We start from the raw sequence: 15,283 nt of genomic DNA, 5'->3' as shown, positions 1-15,283 counted from the left end.
AATTGATCCCAAATTTTATCATACCAGAAATTTTTATCATACTTGGCTGTTCATGCTTCTTATTTTATCTGCTGGAACAAACAATATTCCACCCCCACCCCAGTTTCTGGGGTGCATTTGCAGTGAAAACCACTGAGGTTCAAGACTTAAGAGAGAGGAGGTTAGGGTCCTTTTTCTCAGGGTCGTTTTCCACTCGGCACATTCCGGATTTGCAGACAGTTCCGAAGACGTCCCGGCTGAGGAAAAGCGGCTGCTGAGCCCCGTCAGCAGCAGCAGCCAGGGCTCCGAGATCTGCAGCGCCAACAGCGAGAGGCTGGTTTCGGAGGCCAGCCGTGACACCCCAGCCACAGAAGAAGAACTCAGTACAGACAGTGAACTGAAGAGTATCCCCTCACGAAATTCCGCACCCCAGACTTCTGCACTTTCGGCTGACCAGTTACTTACTAGCAACCTGGAACTACAGGTATACCTCCTTGCTTGCTTGTTGAACAGTTCTACCTTTAAGAATATGAGGCTGCACATATCACAAATAGGCACATGTCACAAATACCACAACCTGGTGGAACTCTCTGCCAAATTCCATCAGGGCCCCGCAGAATCTTACCCAATTCTGCAGGGTCTGCAAGACAGAGATGTTCTGCCAGACTTTTGGTTGAGGACAGTGATGGTTTCCATATTGGCAGGCACTCTTCTCCTCCCTCTCCATCTGTTTTGCCTCTTCCCCTTGCCCACGAAACAGCCAGCCGTCTGAAATAGAATTAATACCCACCATCGATCTTTAAAATGTTTTGAAATGTTTTCATTGTTTCATCTTGGGTGTGTTTTTTATTGATACTGTACATCTTCCAGAGCCCCTCAGTAGAAGAGATTGGGTGATAAATTCAGTAAAAAGGTAAAGGTAGTCCCCTGTGCAAGCCCCAAGTCATATAGAGTTGGAAGGGACTTCCAGGGTCATCTAGTCCAACAGAACAGTTGCAGGAAACTCAAAAATACCTCCCCCTAAATTCACAGGATCTTCACTGCAGTCAGATGGCCATCTAGCCTCGGTTTAAAAACCTCCAAGGAAGGAGAACCCACCACCTCCTGAGGAAGCCGAGTTGTCACGTCATGACATTTTCTTGGCAGACTTTTTATGGGGTGGTTTGCCATTGCCTTCCCCAGTCATCTACACTTTACCCCCAGCAAGCTGGGTACTCATTTTACCAATCTCAGAAGGATGGGGAGGGACAGTGGCTCAGTGGTAGAGCATCTGCTTGGTAAGCAGAAGGTCCCAGGTTCAATCCCTGGCATCTGCAACTCAAAAGGGTCGAGACAAATAGGCATGAAAAACCTCAGCTTGAGACCCTGGAGATCCACTGCCAGTCTGAGTAGACAGTACTGACTTTGATGGACCGCGGGTCTGATTCAGTAGAAGGCAGCTTCATATATGTTCATATGGAAGGCTGAGTCAACCTTGAGCTGGCTTCCTGAACCCAGGTTCTGCTGGGATTCAAACTCAGGTCATGAGCAGAGCTTGGACTGCAATACTGCAGCTTACCGCTCTGCGCCATGGAGCTGCTATAAATTCAATACATAATAATAAATAGTCATAATTAAGCAGGAAAGGCATCTGTGCTCAGGCTTCTTGCCATCCCAGGAGAATCCCATGATTATCAGAACTAATCCAAGGCCATCCCAGTCATGAGTGCAGCCATAGGAAAGCTTCCCACTACTCACCCTGATTTACTATAGCGTCTGGACCAGCTGCAGTCTCCAAATAGCCATCTTTGTGTGAAGCACATTGCAGTAGACTAATTGGGAGTTTACCAGCACTGGCTCGCCCACTAGGCAAACTAGGCGGTTGCCTAGGGTGCCGGGAGGTGGGGGGCGCCGAATTGGGCTCCCCCCTCCTGGTGCCCATGGCACACACCTAGTCTGCCTGCCGCCCCCGCCACCACCACGCTTCCCTTCCGCTTCACGCCCCCCCCCCAAGCACGATCAGAGAAGCACACCAAGGCTGGTCCTTACCAGCTTCGATGCGGCTGGCGCAGCTTCTAATCCTGGCGCAGCTTCTAATTGGAGTGCTGTGTGCAGTTCTGGCCGCCGCAACTCAAAAAGGATATTATAGCATTGGAGAAAGTTCAGAAAAGGGCAACTAGAATGATTAAAGGGCTGGAACACCTTCCCTATGAAGAAAGGTTGAAACGCTTAGGGCTCTTTAGCTTAGAGAAACGTCGACTGAGGGGTGACATGATAGAGGTTTACAAGATAATGCATGGGATGGAGAAAGTAGAGAAAGAAGCACTTTTCTCCCTTTCTCACAATACAAGGAACTCGTGGGCATTCGATGAAATTGCTGAGCAGACAGGTTAAAACGGATAAAAGGAAGTACTTCTTCACCCAAAGGGTGATTAACATGTGGAATTCACTGCCGCAGGAGGTGGTGGCGGCCACAAGCATGGCCACCTTCAAGAGGGGGTTAGATAAAAATATGGAGCAGAGGTCCATCAGTGGCTATTAGCCACAGTGTGTGTGTGCGTGTGTATGTATATATATATATTTGGCTGCTGTGTGACACAGAGTGTTGGACTGGATGGGCCATTGGCCTGATCTAACAGGGCTTCTCTTATGTTCTTATGTGACACAGAGTGTTGGACTGGATGGGCCATTGGCCTGATCTAACAGGGCTTCTCTTATGTTCTTATGTGACACAGAGTGTTGGAGTGGATGGGCCATTGGCCTGATCTAACATGGCTTCTCTTATGTTCTTATCCTTTGAAGAGCCCGCAAGAGGAGGCTTCGCTCCCCCTCACTTCCGGTTCTGGGAAGGAAGTGAAGTCTCCTCCCACGTGTTCTTCAAAGGATTAGATGACACATCGCAACCGGTAAGGACCAGCCACAGCGCAGCGTGCGAGGGGGCGATGGAGTGCATGAAGGGAGGGAGGGCGGTGGCAGGGGGGGGGGGGGGCGGGCAGGGAGCCTGCCTGGGGCACCGCATGCCCTCGGGCTGGTGCTGGAGGTCACCAGGGCAAGCGCAGCTGTGGCTGAGGCCTTCTTTTCCAAGAAAACAAATCAGCTGAAGTGGATCCCAGTGCTCCAATCCTGAGCAATCCCAATCCTGGATCCTCATCTTTGCGCAGAGTCCGGGTGTGAGCCAATCCAAGCTAGGCTGGTCCACCATCAGTGCAAAGACTGTCCGCCACAAGCAGCTGCATCTTCTAGGAATTACACTTCATTTTATTCGCCTTCAAGCAGTCTGTTTCCAGTTCTAGACAGACATTCGCAGCCAGAACAGGAGGGTGACCTTTTTTTTTCCTTTGCTGGAAAAACCAAAATGGTTGGCGTCTGCTCTGTGAAACAAATTAGAATAGCAGAAACAGCAAGTTGATATTAATGGTTGATATTAATACGTATATCCGGGGGTTGTTTTGCAGAAAAATAGGTGGTGGAGCTCATTAGCATATGCCCCCCCCAGCCAAAAGCAACCCGACACAAGAGAGGAGAGCAAGGCCTGCTTGCGCTGGCTAGAAATCCGTGTGGGTCAAAAGGCCAGCAAGCCACCTGCCGCCCAAAACCACATCAGAAGTGGAGAAAGGGTGGCAGAGGCTTCTCCAGGGGTTAATAAGGGTTGCTGGGGGCGTGGCAAAGCTCCTGGTGGCTGGCTGGCTGCCCGCTCTCCTAATTTAGGGATTGTTATGCAGCTGCACCTGCTCTTCAATGGACATATGGACATCTGAAGCTGCCTTATACTGAATCAGACCCTTGGTCCATCAAAGTCAGTCTTGTCTTCTCAGACTGGCAGCAGCTCTCCAGGGTCTCAAGCGGAGGTTTTTCACACCTATTTGCCGGGACCCTTTTTTGGAGATGCCAGGGATTGAACCTGGGACCTTCTGTTTCCCAAGCAGATGCTCTACCACTGAGCCACCATCCCTCCCCTGCTCTCCAGGGTCTCAAGCGGAGGTTTTTCACACCTATTTGCCTGGACCCTTTTTTGGAGATGCCAGGGATTAAACCTGGGACCTTCTGCTTCCCAAGCAGATGCTCTACCACTGAGCCACCATCCCTCCCCTGCTCTCCAGGGTCTGAAGCTGAGGTTTTTCACACCTATTTGCTTGGACCCTTTTTTGGAGATGCCGGGGATTGAACCTGGGACCTTCTGCTTCCCAAGCAGATGCTCTACCACTGAACCACCATCCCTCCCCTGCTCTCCAGGGTCTCAAGCTGAGGTTTTTCACACCTATTTGGTTGGACCCTTTTTTGGAGATGCCAGGGACTGAACCTGGGACCTTCTGCTTCCCAAGCAGATGCTCTACCACTGAGCCACCGTCCCTCCCCCAATGGACAAGGTAGGTGGGGAGGAAGAGGGGGAACCCTCCGAAAGGTTCAGGAGCTGCACTTTTGTGAGCTGCTGAATCTGAGGCCTGAGTATATCACATTAAAGGAGAATGCATGTGCTAAACAATCGCTACCAAGCGGCTGCAATGCCAAGAGTTGCTTAAAACTATGCTAACGGTCTACTGTTTCTGTTGGGTAGGGTGGGAATAGCAGCAGCCCATTCCAGGAAGAGAGTGTTGTGAAATCTGTTACCACTCGTGGATCGGCTGATCAAGATGGGAAGATTAAAAAAGGTATCACTTTCTTACTCTTACAAGGTGGTTCCTTAGACCCCCAAATGTGATTTCTGGATTAGAGTGGCTGGAACGTTGACGACCCGGCTATGTTGAGAACAGGTGGAAAGGACTTGGGTGTTCAGTAGATGCTGGCAGCGGCTCTCTGAAGAGCATCCAGGGGGTTGAGATACACACAGTAGTGTTCTCATCCTCAGTTATCTGAGGTGGGGAGCTGGCAACAGGACTAGATCGACATGTTTGAGGGGGGGGGGCAAAATTAAAAAATGGCGTCCCCTTATGGCTCATTCCATCTTATAGTCCCATAAAACGCAATGGACTCCATACCCAATTTGGCACGCCCCCCCCTTCATCGGCACCCAGGGCAAGCACCCCCTCTGTCCCTCCCCTAGATCCAGCCCTGGCTGGCAATATCAGACCACTCACCTTCTAAGCAAGGCATAAAGCCAAACTTCGGGTCAGCAGAGGTCAATTTACTGTTGACTTGTGATTATTCTACCATGGTGCCCACGGGTGCCATGGCATGGCCCACCATGTGTTTTCAGAAAGTGGGTGGAGCAGGTAGGCCTTTTACCTAGCAGAACTTCTGCTGGGGCATTGCAGGTCTGATTGGTTGCGCAGATTAAAATAATGTTCCTTTGGCAGCAGTTACCACCAGTGCTGGTTTTACCTTTAAAGCCCTATATGGCCTAGGACCTGCCTACCTGAAGGACCGTCTCTCCCTGCATGTTCCCCAGAGAGTACTGAGATCGGGAACTCAAAATCTCCTAGATATGCCCGGGCCAAAGGAAGCCCGCTTAAAATCGACAAGGGACCGGGCCTTTTCTATTATGGCCCCCTCCTGGTGGAGCCAGCTGCCGGAAGAGGTGAGGGCCCTGCGGGACCTCGCCCAGTTCCGCAGGGCCTGTAAGACAACCCTCTTCCGGCTGGCCTATGACTAGCTGGTACAAGAAACTGAGCGTAGTTATACTGGATGTCTGCTGCCCCCAATGTTTTCAATGTTTTAATTGTTTTAAATGGCTCAATGTTTTAAATGGTTTAATGTTTAAATGTAATGCTCTATGTTTAACGCCTATTTATGTCAGATTCCTGTGTTGTAAGCCGCCCTGAGCCACTTGTTGGGAAGGGCGGGATAGAAGTCATAAAATAAAGAAATAAAATAAATAAATTCTTTTGCTCACTCCTTTTTTTACCCAGTGTATTTTTAAAATTACTCTTCTCCCCTGCATTTGAACTGTGTATGTAGCTCTGCTTCCGGCTGCAGTCCTTTTGTAGTTGCACCCACTACCCTGGGTCAGAATTCCAGTGGTGCCACCGATGTTCCCCTCTAAGCTGTGGAGTCCTGTATGCAAAACGTCTGCTTCATGAGCTCCTGGCATTCAAGTTGTGAGCTGCTGCATAAATTAGTTTGCTCTGGGGCCATTTTTCCTGAGCTAAGACAAAAATGTGTGAGTCGGGGGTTAAAAACCTGTGAGCTGGCTCACACTAACTCAGCTTGGAGGGAACACTGGTACCCACGGGCTCAAAAAGGTTGGGGATCATTATCCTAGAGCAAGTAAAGTAAAGTAAGTAAAGTAAAATTTTATTTGTATCCCGCCCTCCCCCGCCGAAGCAGGCTCAGGGCGGCTAACAACATCCGAAAACAAACAGTCCAGTAATAAAACATCAAATTAACATTAAAACATTAAGACATTAAAACCATCAAATACTTAAGTAACAATTCTAAATCTCACATTAAATCTGGCAGTAACATGATAGCAGATCCCTGAACCGGGCCATTTTGGCGTGTTGTACATTTATAATTCAGCCATTCATCAGCGCCAACTTGAAGAGGGTAGTCTTGCAGGCCCTGCGGAACTGATCAAGGCTCCGCAGGGCCCGCACCTCCTCTGGGAGCTGATTCCAAAGGTATGGGGCCGCGGTAGAAAAGGCCCGTGTGCGGGTATTCCGAAGTTTAACTTCTTTTGGCCCAGGGATGGTCAGTTTGTTTTTCCCTACTGACCTCAGTGCTCTCTGGGGCTCGTACGGGGAGAGATGGTCCCTCAGGTAGGTCAGTCCTTGGCCATATAGGGCTTTAAAGGTAATGACCAGCAGTTTGTACTGGACCCGGTATGTACTTTACTTTACCCACGGGCTCAAAAAGGTTGGGAATCACTATCCTAGAGCAAGGAATCCACAGTTAGTTTCCACAACTCCGTGGAAGTGACACTCGCTAACAGCTGCTGCTACGTATAGCGGATGGCGAAAGGTGTGACATTCCCGAGCTGTGCTGTTGAGCCTGGAATAAGCAACGTCTTTCTTTCTTTCTTTCTTGCCTGCCCTAGAAGGCTGCTGCTTGGAAGTGGATGGAAGCAGTTTCCCGGGAGCGACACAGAAGAGATCTGGGCAGGTGTGTGGGGGTGACGGTGGAGGCAGCGTTCCTCAGGAGATCGGAGAGCGTGCCAGGCTTGCTGCTGCTCTGTAGGCACTGCAGCATGTTCACTGAGCTTCTGCGGTGCTCTTCTAGGTCTCCGGGAGAGAATGCCACGTGACAATCTTGCCGAATCTGGGTGACGAGGCAAGTAAGGAAGAGCGTACGAGCCTGTCTTTGCCAGGGGGGTGTCCCAAGAGCTGCTTCTTCGCAAGAGATGGTAAGAAATGAAAGGAGGGAGGGGACTGGGATTATACTAGTTGTCAAGTAGAGTGTTAAAGCTGCAGTGCTGCAGTCCTAAGCTCTGCTCACAACCTGAGTTCGATCCCCGGCGGAAGCTGGGTTTTCAGGTAGCCGCCTTGAGGTTGACTCAGCCTTCCATCCTTCCGAGGTTGGTCAAATGAGTACCCAGCTTGCTGAGGGGGAAGTGTAGATGACCGGGGAAGGCAATGGCAAACCACCCTGTAAAAAGTCTGCCATGAAAACGTGAACGCAACATCGCCCCAGAGTCAGAAACAACTGATGCTTGCACAGGGGACCATTCCTTTCCTTTTTCCTTTCCTTTCCCAAGTACTGCAGGTTCTTCCTCATTCAATACACCTTAGTGTATTATATTGAAAGGAAAACAGGGCAGGCAGGGAGATCCTTGCTAAAACTGGTGTTGGCAGGCAAAGCCCTCCTACATATACCTGGGGTCTGGCCGTTATACTGTTAAACCTATTAAACACCAAACCCCACCAATCAATGATACAGTGTGAAGCAGACAAATAATAAGCATGCCGGACACCTCAGGGTAACTACAGGTTGTAACAGTAAGGAATACACGTCATAGCAAGAGCCATTCTTGATGCTAGTGATTTAGAACCCTCAGAGACTGAGGAAGTCCAGAAGGACGGGGGCGGGGGGGGGGGGCAGGCCTTTAAGGCAGAGATGCCTGCTGCCAGTATTCCCGCAGTGCCTGAGGTCAGGTCACCCTGGCAGAGTCTTGCCACCAGCCCCTGAGATAGCCACCAGGCCTCTACCTGGTAAGATGCAAACACAGGGCTGTATCCCATCCCCCCCAAAAAAAACTCTACAGGAACAACAGCAGCATACTACATGCCTAGAATGGCCTTCCCAGGGTCTGCTCGGGGGTCTGCTCTTTGCTGACAAATGCCAGGTAGGCAGTAAGTCGCACAGGCAGGGAAATCCATGGCCACCCCCACTTAGCTTCTGAGATCTGACAAGATTGGGCTTGCCTGGGCAATCCAGAGCAGGGCCGAGACATTTTAAATGATGTCAAATATGAAAAAGACATGCTTTGTTTATCATAAACCTCCAGATGCCTGGTAGAGATCACAGCATTGGTAATCTGAGTACCGCTTTTCAGTGTTTCCACAGCATCACACTTAAGACAGTGAATCACAGGCAATAAGAGAGTCTTTGGTTTTTACCTCTTTATGCTCAGAGAACACGTTTGAGGTCCGTCTGAAGAAGAACTCTGGAGGCCTCGGCTTCAGCTTTGTGCAGGTGGAGACGCGAGCTTGCAGAGGCCTTGGAAGAGCCGTTGTAAGAATCAAGAGACTGTTTCCCGGGCAGCCAGCTAAAGAGAACGGAGCCATTGAGATCGGAGATATTCTTCTCTCAGTGAATGGGAAATCTGTTCAAGGACTGCTGTATCAGGTAGTGAGCGGTGGCACTGAAAGGGGCTCCCTCTCCGAAACAGGTTAACGAAGATGAAAGGAAAGTATGCCGCAAAGTACTTGGCAGATGCTTCAAGGCTGTGAAATATTGGGAGTACAGTGCTCTCTTCAAAGTGTTGTCTGTTTTGACCTAGTTTGTGGTGAGGGTGAAATGAGAGAATCCCATATCACTCCCAATGTTCCCTCTAAGCTGCAGAGCCTTGTGAACAAAAATTCTTCTTTGTGAGCTCCTGGCATTAAAGCTGTGAGCTGCTGCATAAATCAGTGTGCTCTGGGGTCATCCTTCCTGAGCTAAAACAAAAATGTGCAAGCCGGAGGCTAAAAATCTGTGAGCTGGTTTATGCCAACTCAGCTTAGAGGGAACACTGATCACTCCTACTTGGCTGAACAGAGACACAACAAACAGGCAAATAAGATAATGGGAAAAGCATAACTGGAAAAATGGATAGTTTGGGGCGGGTAGCCGGCTTGGTCTGCAATAGAAGAGAGAGATTCAAGTCCAGTAGCGCCTTAGAGATTTTTGGGGTACAAACTTCTGAGAGTCAAAAAGCTCCAGTTTATACTGGGGTCAAAAAGCTTATACCCTGAAAAAATTCTGTTGCTCTCTACTGCTGGATTCTGCTGCTGGATTCAGATCTTGCTTTAGAAAAGGGGAGATGAGGAACCAGCAATCTAAAGCAGGGGAAGTCCTTGCATGCCTGCCAAGTAGCACAATGCCAGACCACCCTGCTCAGCATCTCGAGCAGGTTCACTCTCCAGGGGTCCAAGGCAAATTCCGGAGGTGCTGGGGTTTCGCTTGCTCCCAGGGTGTCTGGCTAGTTATGCATGGATGTTTTCCCTTGCTTTCACCATGCATATCCATGAAGCTTTCTTGGTCCTTCCGCATTGATTTGCCTTCCTTCAGTGCTCAGCTCACCTTCTGGTCACTGTTTCTCCGAGTTTTGTGAGAGTGCTTTTGTGCCAGTTTTTTCCTTTTTGCTGCCCTTCCTCTACCCAAATTGAGATCATTCCGCTCACTCTGCACCTTCCAACATCCTCCCCCCTTATTGGTGTATAAGTTCCATTTTTCCCTCGTTGTTTTAAATTTTTAAAAAATTTTACAATCAGCGTGAGCCTAGCAATATGAGACTATTGCTAGTCTTGTATTGCTGAATAAAGGAGCTGTGTGAGGTTTAGTTTCCTGCTGGTGCTGACTTGAAAGGGGAATCAGAGAGGAGGCAAAGGACAGCATTCCCAGTGCAAAAAATAAAAATAAAAATTCAGTGCTGCATGCAAACAAAAATAAAGCGAGGGATTGTCAGTGTAGTAACAAAGAGAAATTGAAGCTTCTCCCAGGACCCTTTTCAGCCGTCATTTGGACCCTTCCCTGGCGTTTCCAACACTTCCCCAGCAGTGGGGAACCAGGAAACCTTCATTTTGGAGATGCGAATTCGCAACTTGGATTTGTCTTTTACCGAATATGCCGCTAAATGATTGAACCCCACAGAACTGACACAGGCAGAAGACTAACACTGGCTTTTCTCCCTCGCCAGGAGGTCCTGCACTTGCTCAGAGGGGCTCCTCAAGAGGTGACCCTCCGCCTATGCAGACCACCAAAAGGCATCCTGCCAGAAATCGATCAGAGTGCACAGGTAAGCCATTGTCTCTGCAGCCGAGCAGAAGACTCTCAAAATCTTACTGTCAGCTCAGCAATAGTCCTCAATAAACAGGCCTCTCTGTTGGTTCAGATAAGGTGGTTTATTTTGATAGACAGAAGCAGTAGCATGACTCTGTGCGTCAGATCTGGCAACTGACAGGCCAGCCAGATCTTGATACCCTTTCCCCAAACTATTGCTTCCCGCCAAAAGAAGTGCGCATGCAGGTTTGAATTGCCCGCCTCCCCCCATAGTTGCGTGTCACCGTCCAGGTGCTAGATAGTCTCTACAAGCGACCTTGGTTTCCCAGGCCTCCCCCGGAGGACTGAGAGATGACGTATGCATTGCAAACAGTACCAGGCACACCAAAGCAAAAGCTTCCCTCCTCCCCATTACACGGGTCTGCTTAACCCAAACATAAGCCAGAGGAAAATGCAAAAGAGATTTCATGGCAAGGGATCTTCTGTGTCTTTGGCTAAGTTTCTGTTCTCTAATGAAAATACCAGCTGAATTAGTGTCCTGTGTATATCTATTCAGATTCTAATTACAAAACTGTTAGTTATATTAAAACGAATTACATATGCTGAGATTTTATGTAGGTAATTAAGTTTAGAACAGTGGTTTCCCCCCCCTGATTCTGAATGGCTCATAATAGAAACTGAACTCAAAGTCTGAACACGTTATCAGCTGCTGTGCTCATATGTCTTCTTGACCATTCTTTCCCCCAAGAGCAAAGTTCCTGGAAAGCAGTGGGACCAGGCTTTAGGTTCATTTGTCTGGCAAATCCTGTTTTTATGTTTAAAAGATTTCTAGTCCCAGTCTTCTGTTTAGCACAAGCGACCAGGTGGCTTGTAAAGAGAGTAAACTTGATAACACTGGATAAGTGAAAATAACCTGTGGACTAAAATAACAGAGAAAAAGCAAAATGACTAAAACAGATGAGCAAAATAAGCACCTCTTGTGGCCATCTAAAACTCGCTTAAAAACCCTGAAGACCTTAAAAGGTTGTAGTGAAAATGATTTTTTAAAAAAACCAAACAGCGCATTAATCTTAGAGATTCCACGCAGTTCAACCGGAGGGAATGAAAGAAACAGCTTCTTCCTGATGATCACTCATTTGCAGGGCTTTTTTTTGTAGGAATGCCCAGGAACGCAGTTCCAGCTGGCTTGGGGTCAAGGGGTGTGGCCTAATGTGCAAATGAGTTCCTGCTGGGCTTTTTCTGCAACCCTCCCCCTGCTCATTTGTCTTCTAAAGCAGGGGTCCCCAACCCCCGGTCCGTGGCCCGGTACCGGTCCGTGGCCTGTTGCCAACTGGGCCGAGAGTTGCATAATTATTTCATTATATATTACAATGTAGTAATAATAATACTACTAAGAAGAAGACAATGACAACATTGGATTATATCCTGCCCTCTGCTCTGAATTTCAAGTTTCAGAGTGGCTCACAATCTCTTTACCTTCCCCCCCCACAACAGACATCCTGTGAGGTGGGTGGGGCAGAGAGAGCTCTCACAGAAACTGCCCTTTCAAGGACAACTCCTACGAGAGCTATGGCTGACCCAAGGCCATTCCAGCAGCTGCAAGTGGAAGAGTGGGGAATCAAACCCGGTTCTCCCAGATAAGAGTCCACACACTTCATCACCACACCAAACACTTTAGAAATAAAGTGCACAATTGTATCATCCTGAAAGCATCCCCCCTGGTCCATGGAAAAATTATCTTCCACAAAACCGGTCCCTGGTTGTCACGGGCTGAGGCCGGGTCAGACAAATAATAATAATAATAATAATAATATTTTATTTTTATATCCCGCCCTCCCCGCCAGGCGGGCTCAGGGCGGCTAACAGGCACGGGAATCCCATGATTCTTATTGGACAGTATAACAGACATGGGAGTCCCATGATTCATAAAACATAATAATTTGACATTAATTACAAATAGTTATTTAAAATACATAAAAACAAATAAAATATAATAAGATATATTAAGGTAGGTGCTAGAATGATGTAATCCAGATGTATTTAGGATGGCTAAATATCTGTTCATTCGTTGATCCGGTTCTATATCAATTCAATTACCACATGTTGTCTCAAATGCCAACTGAAAGAGAAATGTTTTGCAAGCCCTGCGGAATTGGTTCAGGTCCCGCAGGGCTCGCACCATCTCTGGTAGATCGTTCCACCAACGAGGGGCTATCACCGAGAAGGCCTGCTCCCTAGTGGCCTTCAACCTAACTTCTCTTGGCCCAGGGATTGTTAGTAAGTTCTGGGAACCAGATCTCAGTGCTCTCCGGGGTACATACGGGGAGAGGCGGTCCTTTAGGTAGGCAGGTCCTCGGCCATATAGGACTTTAAAGGTGATAACCAGCACCTTATATCGGACACGGTAGACAACCGGCAGCCAGTGCAAATTACGCAGCCCAGGCCGTGCAGGCTCCCACCGTGGTAGTCCCTCCAACAGCCTGGCCGCCGCGTTCTGGACTACCTGAAGCCTCCGTGTCCGGTACAAGGGCAGCCCCATGTAGAGGGCATTGCAGTAGTCTAACCTCGAAGTGACCGTTGCGTGGATCACAGTTGCTAGGTCGGCGCGCTCCAGGAAGGGAGCCAACTGCCTCGCCCTCTTAAGATGAAAGAAGGCGGATCTAGCAGTGGCAGCTACTTGGGCCTCCATTGATAGGGAGGACTCCAGTAGCACTCCCAGGCTCTTGACTTTGCGCACCGGTACCAGTGGCGCCCCGTCGAAGGCCGGTAGAATAGTCTCCCCTCCTGGCTCGCCGCGGCCCATGCAAAGGACCTCAGTCTTCGCCGGATTCAACTTCAGCCCGCTCAGCCTGAGCCAGTCAGCCACGGCTCGTAGTGCCCGGTCCAGGTTTGCTGGGACATCACCAGTCCGGTCGTCCATCAATAGATAGAGCTGGGTGTCATCTGCATATTGATGGCAACCCAGCCCATTCCTCCGTGCAATCTGGGCAAGGGGACGCATAAAGATGTTAAACAGCATCGGGGAGAGAACTGCTCCCTGAGGCACTCCACAATGAAGTGGGTATCTCTGAGACAGCTCCCCCCCAATTGCCACCCTTTGTCCCCGACCTTCAAGAAAGGAGGAGAGCCACTGTAAGGCTAGCCCCCGAATTCCTGCGTCGGCGAGGCGACGGGTCAGCAGCCGGTGGTCGACCATATCGAACGCCGCCGATAGGTCTAACAGCAGCAATACTGCCGAGCCGCCTCGATCCAGTTGCCGTCGGAGGTCATCCATGAGGGCGACCAGGACTGTTTCTGTCCCATGGCCCGGGCGGAAGCCGGACTGGCATGGGTCTAGGACGGAAGCGTCCTCCAGGAATTCCTGCAACTGCGCTGCCACGGCCCTCTCAATAATCTTGCCCAAAAAAGGCAGATTTGAGACCGGCCGGTAGTGTGCCAATTCGGCCGGGTCTGATGACGGTTTTTTCAAGAGAGGGCGGACCAATGCCTCTTTCAGAGGTGTTGGAAAGGCACCTTCTGAAAGGGATCGATTTATAATATCCCGTATAGGATATCTTAGTTCCTCCTGGCAGGCCTTAATTAGCCAGGAGGGGCAAGGGTCCAGATCGCAAGTCGTGGAACGTGCAGTGGCAAGAATTCTGTCGACTTCGTCCAAGCTGAGCGGGTCGAAGCAATCCAGAGTTGAATCAGAAGACACGCATTGGGCTTCGAGTCCACTTACTGCCTCCAAATTGGCGGGGCAGTCCTGGCGGAGCGATTGGACCTTATCCGCAAAGAATTTCGCAAAAGCCTCACAGCCAATTTCCAATTCCTTAGCTTTAGAATTGCCTTGAGGCAATGTAGTCAAATTCCGAATTATTCTAAATAATTGGGCTGGGCGCGAATTTGCAGATGCAATCCTAGCTGCAAAGTATGTTTTCTTTGCAGCCTTGATTGCCATCTCATAGGATTTCATAAACTTCCTATAAGATGTTCTAGTCGCCTCGTCACGAGTGCGTCGCCATTGCCTCTCTAGCCGTCTAAGGCCTTGTTTCAGCTGGCGTAATTCCGGGGTGTACCACGGAGCCAGCTTAATCCGAGGTCGCAGAGGGCGCCGAGGTGCGATCTCCTCGATGGCCCCAGAGAGCCGGCTATTCCAGGTCTCTATCAGGCCATCAAGAGAGTCACCAGAGGGCCAGGAGTCCCGCAGGGCCATCTGGAACCGTTCCGGGTCCATTTGGCTCCGCGGGCGAGCCATAATCGGCTCCTCGCCTAAACAGGTTTGGGGGGGCATATTTACACGGGCCTTGAGGGCGAAGTGATCCGACCATGGCACAACCTCTGTGGTTATATCGCTCACTACAATCCCGGCCGCGAAGATCAGGTCTAACATGTGCCCGGCCTGGTGGGTGGGGGTTACAACAAATTGAGAGAGTCCCAGTGTCGCCATGGAAGACACTAGGTCCATCGCCTGGCTGGAGGACGGGTCATCGGCATGGACGTTGAAGTCACCCAGGATTATCAACCTTGGGTGCTCCAGCGCCCAGCCTGTCGCCGCCTCAAGCAGGGACGGCAAGGCGTTGGCCGGTGCGTTAGGCGTACGGTACACCAGCCAAATCGCCAACCCCTCTTCATCCCCCCACGCCAGTCCGGCACATTCAATGCCCTCAATCTTTGGGGCCGGGAGCGCCCTAAAGGAGTAAGCCTCCCGTGCAAATAATGCCACTCCTCCCCCCCGCCCGCTAGTCCGCGATTGATGGAAGACCGAGTAACCTGGGGGAGCTGTTTGCGAGAGGGCCACTGTATCGCCCTCCCGGATCCAGGTCTCGGTCACGCAAGCCAGGTCCGCATTCTGCTCGAGCATGAACTCTCGGAGAATTGAGGTCTTGTTATTAATGGACCTGGCGTTGCATAACACCAATGACGGAGGCGGGTTACTCCTGGTCCTGCTACCTGTCACCCTTGGGATGGGCCGCAGACTGGAGGGGGG

At 50.0% G+C, this 15,283-nt stretch overlaps 1 protein-coding gene across 1 annotated transcript in view; it reads left to right on the top strand.

Annotated features, from left to right (window-relative positions):
- The window catches only part of FRMPD2 (FERM and PDZ domain containing 2), a 63,638-nt gene extending 52,976 nt beyond the window's left edge, over positions 1–10,662 (top strand). Inside the window, exons 22-28 of the mRNA XM_060240977.1 lie at positions 216–463; positions 4,514–4,607; positions 6,932–6,996; positions 7,114–7,237; positions 8,465–8,679; positions 10,232–10,330; positions 10,588–10,662. Of these exons, the coding sequence (XP_060096960.1) occupies positions 216–463; positions 4,514–4,607; positions 6,932–6,996; positions 7,114–7,237; positions 8,465–8,679; positions 10,232–10,330; positions 10,588–10,662 (920 nt within the window). The remainder of the gene's footprint in view (positions 1–215; positions 464–4,513; positions 4,608–6,931; positions 6,997–7,113; positions 7,238–8,464; positions 8,680–10,231; positions 10,331–10,587) is intronic.
- Positions 10,663–15,283: the final 4,621 nt, after the last annotated feature.

This window comes from Heteronotia binoei, chromosome 6 (assembly GCF_032191835.1).
Source record: "Heteronotia binoei isolate CCM8104 ecotype False Entrance Well chromosome 6, APGP_CSIRO_Hbin_v1, whole genome shotgun sequence".
NCBI classification, from domain to species: Eukaryota; Metazoa; Chordata; class Lepidosauria; order Squamata; family Gekkonidae; genus Heteronotia; species Heteronotia binoei.
Note: the sequence above shows the minus strand (reverse complement) of the source record. Positions and strands in the feature narration are given on the sequence as shown.